The 14,684-nt window shown below is 40.0% G+C and overlaps 1 protein-coding gene across 2 annotated transcripts; it reads right to left on the bottom strand.

Moving 5' to 3' along the window:
• Positions 1 to 5,088: 5,088 nt before the first annotated feature.
• Positions 5,089 to 13,784, bottom strand: Sec23 (transport protein Sec23). 2 transcript variants are annotated; one of them, XM_073960120.1, is made up of 7 exons: positions 12,323 to 12,434; positions 8,993 to 9,410; positions 7,648 to 8,933; positions 6,809 to 6,962; positions 6,185 to 6,733; positions 5,962 to 5,982; positions 5,089 to 5,593 (listed from the first exon to the last, which is right to left on the bottom strand). In XM_073960120.1, exons 2-7 carry the CDS (start codon positions 9,269 to 9,271, stop codon positions 5,504 to 5,506), a joined length of 2,379 nt encoding a protein of 792 aa, XP_073816221.1. In that variant the 5' UTR covers positions 9,272 to 9,410; positions 12,323 to 12,434; the 3' UTR covers positions 5,089 to 5,503. The 2 variants fall into 2 exon arrangements, with proteins under 2 accessions (XP_073816221.1, XP_073816222.1); XM_073960121.1 differs by lacking the exon at positions 5,962 to 5,982 and having other exon boundaries at positions 12,323 to 13,784.
• Positions 13,785 to 14,684: the final 900 nt, after the last annotated feature.

The following is a 14,684-nucleotide window of genomic DNA, read 5'->3' as shown; positions in this document are numbered from 1 at the left end:
AAAGTATACGACTAAAGGAGACAGTACGCTTCCAAAAATAAACTTGTTGAATGAAAAAAGCAAGCTTTGTTAGGCATTAAACCTGATTATTTAAAGAATCCTTGCCAAAGCAGGATATACGGGTGTATCCTTAATCAGGAGGGATATACTTTTACTGAATATTACTGAAAGTACTTCGTTTTCAATATAGAGTGAATATACATCGATATTCTAATACAATCTTTCTGTATTCCCAAGTTTTAAAGGGGGGTTCTATTCAAATGAGCCAAATTTTTTACTTCAATTTCTCACTTTATTTTCTTTTCCTTGTATAATTCTTATACAAATTGGATTTGAATGCAAATGAATGACTAAGTTTACTCCAAACACATGAAGCAAAATATAATAAAACTTCAAAACTTCATAACTTGTATAATTCAGAAAAAAATGGAGGTTGAAAAAAATTTTGCAGGGGGTTCTATTCAAGTGAGCGGCAGTGTATACGTTAAGCAACTCAAACTCAGCAGTTCCACACCTGACTTCTACCCTCTTACTTTCTAGGTAAGGATCATTAGAGCCAGGCTCATGCGAGACAGGTCTGCATTGAACAGACTGGTGCAATAGGAAAGCTAACCTCCCAACTTTACTTCTCTAAGTTCATTGCAATTAAATTGTAAAATTAACGCATTTCCAGGGATTCGAACTTCAACAACCGTGTGCGGCTGACGTTTTTGGGGCTGCTGGTGAGTCTTATATACTGCTGACGACGACGACTTACTGGCAATCCCACGGCAGCGGGTTCTTTCGTACCGGATAGACCCGGAACAACACAAAACCAATGTTCCGGCCAGCGGCTGCCACCTCAGTGTGTACATGTTTGTATTTGTTTCGTTTTTCTGTATTTGGAGCAGCATATCCCGGAATGCCTGCTCCGAATTCTATTGGTCCGAGCCGGGACGGAGGAATACCCAGGACCAATATATCTGTGCTCAGTTTGTCACATCCGCATCTTCACCCACATCCAATCTTCGGTGAGATGATATAGATGTAAGGAGTGGGTGCATCTAAGGGGTTGCTCTGGACTCGTCCACGTGAGGGACTACGACAGGGACTATGTTGCTGCATGCTGCGTGAACACAGTCCCCAGTGAATCGTTGTCGGATTGCGAGACTCCCTCGTCGTCTGATTACGAAACTCCCCCGCAGTCCCCTCGACAACAACCGCACACGCAGCCTTTAACACCAGCCGTTGTTGTCCCAATCCCCGAAATGCAGCCTTTTTGCAATTGAATTGCAATGGACTCCGAGGTAAGATCGAGGAGATAGTAGATTTTATGAGTCGGAAGAACATCAAGGTCGCGGCGGTGCAGGAAACCAAGCTGAACAACAACCACAGCTTAGAGCATTGTGATGGTTACAATGTTCTGAGGAAAGATCGCACCAGAAGTGGAGGTGGGGGATTGGCTTTCCTATTGCACCAGTCTGTCCAATACAGACCTATCTCGCTTGAGCCTGTCTCTAATGACCCGTACATGGAATGCATGGGGGTAGCAGTCAAGTGTGGAGCTGCCGAGATAGAGTTGCTGAATGTACACATCCCGCCGAGAAATAGCTGTATCCCTGATTATAGGTCTGACATTAGCCCGCTCTTGCAAGGTCATAATCGTCTGGTCCTGGGGGATTTTAATGCACTTCATGAGATGTGGCATTCGGCCCTCGGAAACGACCAGAGAGGTACAGCGCTGGCTGAGCAGATTGATAGCTCTACGTTTTGCACGGTCAATGAGGACGCCCCTGCCAGAATTAGAGGAGAGTGTCACAGTTCGCCTGACATAACCATCGTGTCACCTGGTATGACAAATTACGTTACCTGGCAACCCGTCATTTCCCTTGGATCAGACCATCTCCCCATAATTGTGTCCATTAGCAGACCACCCGACTTCATCACCTCTGAACGTCGCACGTTCGTCAATCATAAAAAAGCTGATTCACTTCAAAGAATTGCCCAATCCTTCTGATTTTCGGGTAGCGGAAAGGACGTTCCGGGACATCATCACTGCTGCAGCCGCTCGCCATATCCCTGCTGGTCGAATACCCGAAGTAAGACCAAATTTCCCAGCAGAGGGATCTCTTCCTGCCGAGGATGAACCACCACAATTTACAATGGATAATGTTGCCAATGCCATCAGGAACGCTAAATCATCCAAAGCGTTGGGCGCTGATGGAATCTCCATGGTAATGTTGAAGCAGCTGGATGAGCCGGGAGTCGAGTATCTCACCAAAGCCTTCAACTTGTCGCTAGCCACCCTCATTGTTCCCGAAGTCTGGAAAATGGGCAGGGTGGTCCCACTACGGAAGCCAGACAAGGATGCATCGTATAGACCGATTTCGCTTTTGTCGCAAAGCAAAGACACTTGAGGCCTTGCTCCTCCCCAGTATCAGAAATAGCTATCAAGTTGCCGATCATCAGCATGGCACAACAGCGCTGCACGCCATTACCACATATATCTGTAAAGGACTCAACCAGAGACGGCCGTGCGATAGAACAGTGATGGTGGCGCTTGACTTATCAAAAGCCTTTGATACAGTCAGGCACTCCACGCTGTTTGAGGACATTGAGCAGAAAACCCTCCGGCCAAGCTTGAAACGTTGGATAGGCACTATATGTGTGGACGCCAGTCGTACGTGGAATTCAGGAATAAGAAGTCCAAACCCCGTAGAGTGAAACAGGGAGTTCCCCAAGGTGGGGTGATATCTCCGGAACTGTTTAACCTCTACCTCTCCTGTATTCCACCCCCTCCAGACGGCATTGAGATCGTGACGTATGCGGATGATTGCACGATCCTGGCGTCGGGTACCTATCCTGATAACATCTGTGAGAGACTGAACAACTATTTAACCGATCTTACCACCTTTTTCCATTCGAGGAATATGCAGAATTCCCCCACAAAATCTACAGCCACTCTGTTCACCACATGGACAGCGCAGTTTGGACGTGAGTTGAATGTCGTGGTCGACGGTAGCTGAATTCCGACCACAAACTGCCCTAAAATTTTGGGGGTCACATTCGACACTACATTCACTTCGTGCGCACACGCCACAGCTATCTGCGACAGTTGAAAAGTAGGAACAAGGTCCTCAAGTCCCTGCCCGGCAGCACTTGGGGTGCAGATAAAGAAACCTTGTTGGCCACGTATAACGCGATAGGTCGGTCTGTGGTAAGCTATGCGGCTCCAGTCTGGACCCCGAGATTGCGTGATTCGAACTGGAAAAAGATTTAAACTTGCCAGAATGCCGCCCTGAGAACAGCGACAGGGTGCCTCCACAATGAGATGCTTTCGTTGCAGTACCTGCTTGGATGTTATCGTGTGAGCCATCCCAATAACCATCTTGTGGGTAGGACCGGCCCATTCAGGAAGATCAGGAAGGATATCCATGCTCTAGAGGGAGAGGTCCAACGTTACAGGAGAGAACCCCTAGATCAACAAGCATATCAAGCAGGATTGAATAGCATTCACACGGACGCAGTTGCCAAGGCCTTAAGCAATTATAGTGTATATAAAGTACTCGGAGTACATCCTCCATCTATCGCAGCTGAGGAGCGTCAGCTGCCACGACAAACCAGAGTAGTTTTGGCTCAACTACGCTCGGGATATTGCAGTCGCCTAAATTCGTATTGGGCGGAAATCGATCGCACCGTGCAAGACATATGCCCAGTATGCGGCATGGGCCCGCACGACACACAACACCTTTTTAACTGCCCCGCCAAACCTACCCATCTAACTCCAGTGGATCTGTGGCTACATCCCATCGAAGCAGCCACTTTTCTGGAACTGGAGATAGACCCAGAGCCAGATTGAACAGAGGAACGAACAAATAAACATAATAAAAACACTGTTACAACAACAACAACGACTTACTGGAGGCTGTGTTCACGCAGCAACATGAATGAGTGAGGTGAACCCCTGAAATGCACCTACTACCGACATCTATTGCATCTCACCGAATCTTGAGTTCATACGGATGTCACAAAATTTCAAATTGGTCTTGGGTTTTCCGCCATCCCGGCACAGATCGACCGTGCCAAATTCCATTTTCCTTTTAGTATTCTATCAGAAATAACGTAAGCAAGAATACCAGCTGCTTATGTACCCTCAGGAATCTTTGTTATGACGAGAGAAGAGTTCGGACTGTAAGATTGTTGCTTTCTCGCATCTTTCCCAAGTTTCAATAGCGGGATCCCCTGCCCATTTTCCAAGCTTAGGCAACTATGTGGATGGCTAACGGAAAATTGAGCATATTCATTAAATAATCTATTCCAGGTTCACTTAGTTCATTCTACATGATCATTGAAATGCGTTCTGGACCAATTGCTCTGGAGAACTGCGGTGGTTCATATTCCACTGGAAGAGTTCTAATGCGACGCAAAACTCTTCTTTTCGCCCTATCACTTTCCGGGTGCTCCACAAAATGTATGTTGAATCGATTGGAGTCCATCCGCTGATCTGCCACAGCATCGTCGCCAAATATAGCTACTTGAGCTAGTTGAGGAAGTACCTCCTGGAATGCAATTTAACCGTTGAAACTCTTCAGATGCTCTAGCCATTTGTTTCTTTTATGCTGGTCTACAAAATTTCTCGACGGAAATCATCTCGTTCCACTGCGATTTCTACAGCATCTGCTAAGTTATAATTTATACCAGTAAAAAATAGTTCTGACAGTTGCAAAGTTGATGACTTCTCTGAAACATTTCTCAGCGAGCCGAGAAGGCAATTCCCTGAAGCGGTTGTCACTGAGGTCCTCAAAGAGAGTTTTACATGGCTGGAATACTCAGGTAATGTCGGTCTGGGAATCGAATCGCAGACGTTAAGAGTACAAGGCAGACGTGCTTAACACTACACCAGGTGGCTCCCCATCACCAATATACTGCTCTGGTTAAATTATCGACTGACGTGTAAAGATTGTACACAATGCTGTTGGTGTAATGTTTGTCAAGAAAAAAAGAAAAGAAACATTTTTGTTATCTTCTTCATACGCTACGGAAAAAACTCGGAAGTACTCCGGAATGAAATGAAAATCTCTACACCAATTTAAGGTTCTCGTTTGCATATTTGTTTTGTTGTTGTTTTTTCGAATGTATTTTTTTTATTTTCGAATGTATTTTTTTTTTCATAATTGTTGTAGTCTTATATGTTTGCTTAATAACATCCTTTCTGGCTATGATTCATTTGTTTATTTGGAATAATTAAAATTACTATTACGAAGAGAAAACACATGCATTAAGACTTCTCACATTTGAAACGCATAATGCCAGACTTAACTTACGATATAAATGTAGAGTAAACAAAGAAAAGAATAGAAGAAAATAAAAAAACACACACGCCAAAAATCTCTTTCACTTGTTTTTTGTTTTTCCTTTATAGCCAAGATAAATACCGTCTAATGTGAGTTGTAGCAAATGCTAAAATATTGCGTAGACTTGTCATAAAACGATGACACCACCAGCTTGCCTTCCGAGCATGAATTCATGTTGTCGAAGAGACAGCCAATTTCTTCAAATGTTCCATGAACAATTGTAGAGAAACATCATCTGTGAGTACGGGAGCACCACCATCCTAGAAAGGCAAACAAAATGGAAAAATGTGTTAAGGAACATGTTTAGAAATATGTGTATATTAGGAGGAATAAGCAGTCACTAGACTAGGAAGCAGTTAAAAGCACAAATAATTGTTATCTTAAAATTGTTTAAAAATTTGTCAATGCAATGCCATTACTACAAATTAAAGGTCAAAATATATGTATGGGAACTGATAAGATAAGAAGGGCATTAACACACAACCAACACCATAAGTTGTTTTGTTGACAACAACAAACAAATATAACCTCCACCAAATTATAACAATTTACTTCCTAATAAGGGCCATATTGCATTAGCCCTTCTTTGGGGGGTTGTAAAAAAACAAAAAAATGTCTGGGTAAATACCATTGATTGGCCAATTGGCGGCTGTTGTTGTTATTATAATTCAGGGTCATTATTTGTTAGAGATTAACAAACATGATGGGGACGGACAACACAGGATACAATTAAAATCATTCATTTTTTCAAAAGAACAAAAACAAGAAAAATTTGCAAATTAAAAAAAGAAAATAAAAACCAACAAAATAAAAAGAAAACAAAAAATTCTCTTATTGTCTGTGCCACTTACCTGACCATAAGCATACATATTATTATGTGTTTGTGAGGGATTAACTTTCGATAGCAAGAAACGCGCCTGAGAGCCACCGTGCTCTGTGTCAATATAACGTGGCATTGGGAAACGTGTTTGCAGAATTTCCTGGGCATCATCTACCGGAGCTTGTAGCAGTTGCTTGAAATTCTCATATTCTGGCATATCTTGATATTTAAGAGCACGCCATTGGGCAATGGTTTCACCATGGTATATCAATATTTGGAAGAACGTATCCATCAACAAGATACGATCCGGTTGTATCGATGATGTATCAAGTAGTACAGGTTCTGGTGGTCCATTGAATGAATATGAATACAATATTGGTTGTATCATAATCAGTGATTGCGTTAAATCTTCACGCATTAACATGTGTCTATAGAATGTGGTCTCATCGGGTGAATTATTGAAAACTTGCAAAAATTGTGAACGACGCAAATGATACATGAATTGTGGGAAGAGTGAGAAATTTTGAGCCAAACGGAAACTATTTGGATCATCTTTACTATATTCACCGAATTTTTGGCACTGTAAAGAGAAAGTACAAGAAATAGAATTAGAAAATTTCGTAGAGCGAGAAGGTATGGTAATTTTTGAACTTACCAAACGAATAAGCTGTCTATCAACCCATCTTAATATATCGGGACCTTCATCGGTTTCAGCGCGATAAACCAACATTCTCGCCATTATAACTGCAGCGGCTTCTTGATCAAAACCTGCGCTTATATGGTGGATATTTGATGTAGCATCCGCCCAGCTAAAAAATAGAAAAATTATGTTTAGGAAAAAGAATGTTATAAAGCAACAAAGGTCAATGAACTATAGAAAATTTTTTGGAGATGAATTTTCCAAAAATTTACCGAAGATAAATTTTCCAAAAATTTACCGAAGATACATTTTCCGATGAGATTTTATCTACAAAAATAAAAAATCATAAAAAAAATTTCCAAAAGAAAAATTCATCGTCGATGAACTTTTCTATAAGAAAAATTCATCGTCGATGAACTTTTCTATAAGAAAAATTCATCGTCGATGAACTTTTCTATAAGAAAAATTCATCGTCGATGAACTTTTCTATAAGAAAAATTCATCGTCGATGAACTTTTCTATAAGAAAAATTCATCGTCGATGAACTTTTCTATAAGAAAAATTCATCGTCGATGAACTTTTCTATAAGAAAAATTCATTGTCGTTGAACTTTTTTCGATAAAAAAAATTCATCGACGATGAAATGTTTCCATAACAAATTCATTGTCGATGAACTTTTTTCCACAATAAAATTTTCCCTATCAATAAATACATATATATAAATAAACTTGTCCCTATAAATAAATTCATCATCGATGAACTTTTCTATAAAAAAATCATCTTCGATGAACTTTTCTATAAAAAACATCGTCAGTCCTTTTTTCTAAATACTTTTCAACAAATTTTTAACTCACTTTCTTGCCAATGTTGTTACACGTATACGCCTCTGACCACTGGGATGTTGATATTGTGTTATAAATTGTATACAACCACGACCGCCTTGTGGTATAGGTGCCGCATGTTGATTAACCACCTCAAAGAAGAATGCCATTGTAGAGCTGGGATTTAGCGTACACAATTTCCATTGAACCGTTTGGCCCATACCAATTTCAACATCCGACACCGATGGGCTCTTCACATTCAATGACACACATGAACCAATACCACCAGATATCTTTAGTTCTCGTGAACATTTCACTTCCAGTGTACCATTGAATGCCATTTTCAAATCGGAACGTGCATCACGGGCAAACACACGTTGGAAAGTTTGTTTGAACAGTGACGAATTGAACGAATCACCCATAACCATATGACCACCCGTCGAATTGCAACATTGTTTCATTTCCATGAGGCCAGTTTGATCCAGAGCACAGGAATAAATATCAATGCAATGCCCGTTGGTGGCTGCACGAAGAGCCAAGGTATCATAGTGTTTGATGGCTTTTTTCATGAATTTAACATTGTCCTTGTGAATGTCGTGATGTGAACGAATGGGATGTTTCAATTCATCATCGACCACTTGACCGGGGCCCTGAGAGCAAGGTCCGCCAACAAAGGCCATAATGCGGGCTCCAGTATTTGGATAGGTACATTCCAGCAAGCCCACAGCTATGGCCATGGCAGCTCCGGTTGAACGGAGATAACGCTTGCCCTGAGGCACAGGCCAAGGATCACGTTGCAGTTCACTTAACAAATCGCCAAGGGCAATGTCACACTTCGAAATAGGCTGCAAGAAGCGATTGGCTGGTGGAACGGCAGCATGTTGGCCAGGGGCACCAGGCATACGTGGCTGTTGACCTGGCATTGGTTGGCCGCCAGGGCCAACGGGAGCGCCTGGAGGACCTCCTGCATTCGTGCGTCCGATACCCAACATTTCTTGAACCTGTTTCGCAGTTAAATCCTTGGTTCCGCGAAATACATAACTCTTCGAGCAACCTTCAGCACCCAACTCATGAACCTGTATCATTTTACCGAAAGTAATGAGACCCACCAAAGCATTTGGGGGTAACAAACTCAATGACATTTGCAGCGAATCTTTCAAGGCATCTAATTCCTCTTCATCCATACAGGTATCAACCAAAAACAAGAAAACTGGTGGCATACATGGTGCCCTTGTAATAGTATATTCGATGGTGCTAAAGCCTGGGATTAACTCGGCTGGTTGATGTTGTTCTGATATGGCAGCATATTGGGGTGGAAACTAAAAGAACAGAAACAAGTTAATATATTGTCTACGCTAAAATATTTTACACAACTTACAGGATTTCTTTGGAAACAGAAATTGCAAACCCACAACTTGGCTCTGTAATCCACTTGACATAATGGATTCAAAATGGCTCTACAATTAGCCCTAGTGCACAGCACTGGTTCATATTGTATGGGTGGTAAATCGGGACGCTCCTTCAAAGGTTGGTAAAGACAAGCCAATGGAACAACCAATCGACTGGCATCAATACGACTTGATGGCCAAACATTCCACGTCAGACGAACACCATCACGATCTTCGTTTTGCTGAATAAACTCCTCATAGGTCGTCATCTTTATTGGGTTTCAGATCACTTGGATCACTGTTTTTTCTATAGTTGTTGTGGATATATTTCTCGTTTTTTACATAAACTAATTTCCAGATATATCGCAGTGATCCAATTAGAAATACAAAATTTTCTCAATTTTTTCCCTGTGGCCAGCGTTGCCAGTATTTTTTAGACTCTTTTCCCCAACTTGTCCAAAACTTTTCCCCAAAATTCCCCAGATTTTATTGAATTTCCTCAAAAAAATCCCCAAAAATTTTTTAACAAATAATTGCAAAAAAATCAAAATTAGTTTTATTTTACTATTAAAATTCATTCTATACATTTATATATAAATTAAATTAACGATATTGAAAGCTTCACTTTCATGTGATTCAGAATCATTAGTCTCATTGGATTTATATAAATTTGTGTAATGAAAGAGTTGTAACATTTCTTTACTTAGCTGGCCTTTTACAGAACATTTGTTCCATAAGCCGAACTAAGAAAAAATCTCCAATCCTCTCTGTTTGCTGCTGTATTTTCCCAATCTGGGATATGTAGCTTTGTGATATCTCGTTTCACTTGTTCGCTCCAACGAAGCTTTGGCCTTCCAGATCTGCGAGAACCTCCATGCGGCCCGTATTTATACGCCTTTTTAGCGGGTTCATCATCACTCATTCTTATAACATGGCCTAGCCATCACAATCGTTGTATCTCGATTCGTTCAACTATATTGATGTCATTGTATAGTTGATACAGCTCGATGTTCATACGACGCCGATATTCGCCGTCAACACAGATTGGCCCGTAGATCTTTCGAAGAATTTTTCTCTCAAACACACAAAGCACTGCCTTATCTGCTTGAGCAAGTACCCATGCTTCGGAACCATACATTAGCACGGGTAGTATCAGTGTTTTGTACAGTGTTATTTTAGTTTGACGAGAGGTGGCTTTATTCCAAAACTGCTTACTCAGCCCAAAGTAGCATCTGTTAGCCAACACTATTCTTCTTCGTATTTCACAACTGATGTTATTTGTTGTGTTTATGGCGGTGCCGAGGTAGACGAAGTCCTTTACTACCTCAAAATTATAGGTACCAACATTCACAGATGGTGCGGTGTTTATGGACATATTACGCGTCGATACCATCAACTTGGTTTTTACGCCGTTTACTGCCAGACCAACTTTAGCAGATTCTCTTTCGACTTTTGCAAAGGTGTCAGTTACTTCCTTTACCGATCGACCCATGATGTCAATGTCGTCGGCATAAGCCAGTAACATGTGGCTGTTCGTGTATATCGTTCCATTTCTTTTGACCTTCGCGTCTCGTATGACCTTTTCCAGCAGGATGTTGAATAGATCACACGACAGGCCGTCTCCTTGTCTGAAACCTCTTTTGGTAGTAAACTCTTCGGAGAGGTTCTTTCCAATTTTAACTGAGGATCTCGTCTCAGTTAATGTCATTCTACAAAGTCGAATGAGCTTTGCAGGAATACCAAAATCAGACATGGCTTGGAACACCTTTGAACGTATAGGGCTGTCGAATGCTGCTTTATAATCGACGAAAAGATGGAAGGTGTCGATCTGCATTTCTTGGGTCTTTTCCAGGATTTGTCTCAAGGTAAATATCTGGTCAATGGTGGATTTGCCAGGTCTAAAGCCGCACTGATAGGGTCCAATAATTTCATTGACCATAGGCTTTAGTCTCTCACACAATATGCCAGATACAATCTTATATGCAATAGGGAGCAGACTTATGCCCCTATAATTGGAGCACACAGTCTTATCTCCCTTCTTGTGGACTGGACATAGGATGGTCACGTTCCAATCGTCGGGTACGCGTTCTTCCTGCCAGATGGTGCTAACTAGCTGATGCATACACCTTATCATTTCTTTAGGTTGGTCAAAATTTCTACAACAAATGGAGTTGTTAGAAAATTTATTATTCTAGTAACTCGTACTGCATTTTATTTCTGAATATGGTTCAAAATAGAAGACTCTTACAAATTACTTGTTGGAACGGGAAGCATATTTAATACCATCTCCAATTTACGAATGATAATTTTCTAAATTGCGATTCGTAAACAATCGTGGAGTTTTTGTGTTGACAACTGGTTTTAAAAAGGTTCGTATATTGGGGTAAAATTGCTTGTAAGTTTAAAAATTGCATATTTGTAGGCATCGGTTTCAGCATTTGTATTAACAGCGTTTAAAATATTCGGCACTGGTCTTTTTAACTTTAATATTTGTTTACTCAAAAAAGTACAAGTCAAAATTAAAGCATAGGTCCATGGCCAAGTCGTTTTCGATCGATTCCACTATTTTTTCAATATCTTCTTAATTTTTTTTTAAAATGGTTTCAATATTCGAGTGCACAGGGAAAAATGCATATTAGCAATGTGCATCGGTTTGAAAACTTAGACTAAGGCCCGTTCTTACATATTTTCTTTGAAATCCCTTTTTGTTATATATTACATTAAGAAAAATAAGGAATAAAGTTCGCATTACCAGGGATTTTTTATTACATCTTCGATTCCATTTCAAGCAAACAGTCTGTATACATCAAAGTTACTCAAATCGGATTTGTTAATATGAATTTGCTCTCAATTTTTTCTTGTTTTTGGGCGCACTTTAAATTTTAAAAGGAACACATTATTAGAGCAACCTTGCAGAAATAAAAAAGGGTTATTTGTCCGATATCGGCCAACATTTAACTACAGAAAGGATGTAATAACGGGCCTAAACATATTTATCTCTTTTATAATTGGAACCATGAATGTTAAATAAAGTTTAATTCCATCATTGCCCATCAATCCAGATTCTGCATAAATCCATTTCTGCAGTTAAGTCCCCTTCCGCAGTAGAAATGATGGAAAATGTTATTTCAATTCAATCCACTGTTCTCATACGCTGTCAATCGACGAACCGCATGATAAAAAGAAATTCCCCAAAAATCCCCAAATATTTTTTCAGATTTCCTCAACATTTTCCCAATTCCCCAAGTCGAAATTTTTTTCCCCATTTCAAATAAAAATTCCCCATTTTGGGGAAAAATCCCCAATACTGACAACGCTGCCTGTGGCTGCTGGCCACGTCACTTTGATTTGACAGCTGCAAACTGAGATGATAGCAGTGGGACCAAATGTTATTCACCAGGTATTGATAACCGGTTGAAGTGGCATTTTTGCAAATACAAACAATAGCTTTGTTCCAGTCCTTTGGTCTGTTCCTTTACTTTTGAACATGGTAAAACTGGCAAAAGTAGCAAAACATTTGAAGAGCTCTTGTTTAAAGGTAAAAGTGTAAAATAAGCAAACCGTTGAAAATTAGTTCCACATACATATTTTTCCAAAATTTACGGGAATGGAAAAATGGCAGAAACGCCAAAAATGTCAAAGTAGGCGTGTGAAAGTTTCTAAAGAGAGAGCTATTTGTTGTGGCGATATAGAGGCGAAAAACACACACAAAAAAAGAGAGAGCTAAGTCCAAAAGAGTTGTGTAGTTCCGGAACGAACTAGTTCCAAGGGACTACATCCAGCTCTTGCGTTTATATAGTTCCTTTAGTTCATATAGTTCCTTTCGTTTTTCTTGTTCCTTCAATTTAACGCCTACGTCAATCTTTCGTTGTTGCTGTTTGTTCGCTGCAATTTATTTATTTTTATGTCAATTCATCCACCAAGTAATGAAAACACTTCGGTCTCGGAACAATTTGGAATGAAAAGAACGATGAAAGAGAAAGATTCGTTGCACTATATCGATCTCGGAACTATTTGGAACTATTGAACTACTTTAAGGAACTAGTTCCTTTTGGCAAAATGAACTAGAAAGATGGATCCACTCCGGGAAGTAGATTGCCCAACTCTAATGTCCAAGTCCACAGAAGAGTGTTTTCATTGACATAATTTCATGAAATTATGCGTTCTTTGATCGAATTCCATAGTCCCGGTCCACACAAGCGTGAATTTCATTAAAAAATTCTAGAGACGCATAAATTCGTGAAATTTTTTCAATGAAATCTCTCTAGTGTGGACCGGGACACACATGAGGCTCAATTCTGTTTCTACGAAAATGAGAAATGAAAAACTTTATAAAGGAAATAAATGTCAAATGAAAAAACATACAAAGAAAGTATTTTTCATTTCAAATTTGTTACGACTCCCTGTTAGTCGGCGCTAGAGGGGACCTTCCGGCAGCTAGCGGTCTCGGGTCTATGGTCCTCAACCCGTCCAACATCTCTAGCCCACAGGGCGAACACGAATTTGAGCTCTACATACACAACCACACTACAAACACAAAACACCTGCCTTGACAAGAGGGTAACGATGTTTTTCCCCCCCACATCCGCCCACCCAACCATGGTTTCCAAATCTCCTCCATACATAAATTTTATCGGAAACCCCACAAACACACACACTCACCTCATCACCTTACGTATTCCCCCTTTTAGACGAACAATTAAAACATATTAAATATTTTCTCTAGAAATCAACATATTTTACATTTATTTTTTTATAAGAAACCTTAAAACTAAGCAATTTGTTTTTTTTGTCTGACGTTTTAAACTATTATTTGAAAATCTAACACCAGCCAAAAATCGTAAAAATATCAAAAATGATCGTCGCTTTATCTACAGGAATTTAGAGCATATGGTCTGTCTTCTGACCACTTATCAATTTATAACCCTATCCTAAGTGAGCTCGCTTAAGACAGTCTAATTGACCAATTTGGCTTCACGCAAAAAAAAAACTACTCTATATCCCCTTGAAAAAATCGATGAAATTCAGTTAATAAGACACTGGCGTTAAAATCTCTTACAAATGTGTAATACAATATCGGACACTCACAAAACACCACAACAATTAATATTAATAGTCTTTCATGATACTTATAAAAAAATATGGTTATAAATTACTGGCATAAAAGTGATAGTTTTAACATTTATGACTCTTAACGGATTTCTATTAAATATTCTTTTCCTTTTGTTAGCCAACAGATCCAAAATATCTGTGGCGACAATTATTTCAAATTGGATTTTTTTTTATGATTTCAAATATGGATATATTGGTAAATAATTAATTTATCTGCCTTTCTTATTTCTTGCAGGAAACCGCAACTGAGAGTGGATTACTCATCAAATTCTCACATACAAAGGTTACCTGGGACGTCCTGTAGCGAATGGCAAAATTAACGCTTTTCTGGCCAAATACCTCTTTTCGGAACTTGTCCATCAATCAAGGAGGAACCGACCAAAATCTCTGCTACACCCACTTCACTTCGTCACGATTTGTCCAGAAAAGTGGTCAAATAGATCGTTGGATTTGGTACGCCCGGCCGTGGCTGGTAGTGGGAACACCAAGACTGAACGCTCTCCAGCCGGCAGAAAGACCAAAAGAAATATTTTTGTGGCACAATTCCCAAAATTGGTTTCCGTTTTGACA

This window comes from Musca autumnalis, unplaced genomic scaffold (assembly GCF_047663935.1).
Source record: "Musca autumnalis isolate F117 unplaced genomic scaffold, ASM4766393v1 scaffold_1, whole genome shotgun sequence".
Lineage (NCBI taxonomy): Eukaryota > Metazoa > Arthropoda > Insecta > Diptera > Muscidae > Musca > Musca autumnalis.
This window is presented reverse-complemented; position numbering and strand designations above follow the sequence as displayed.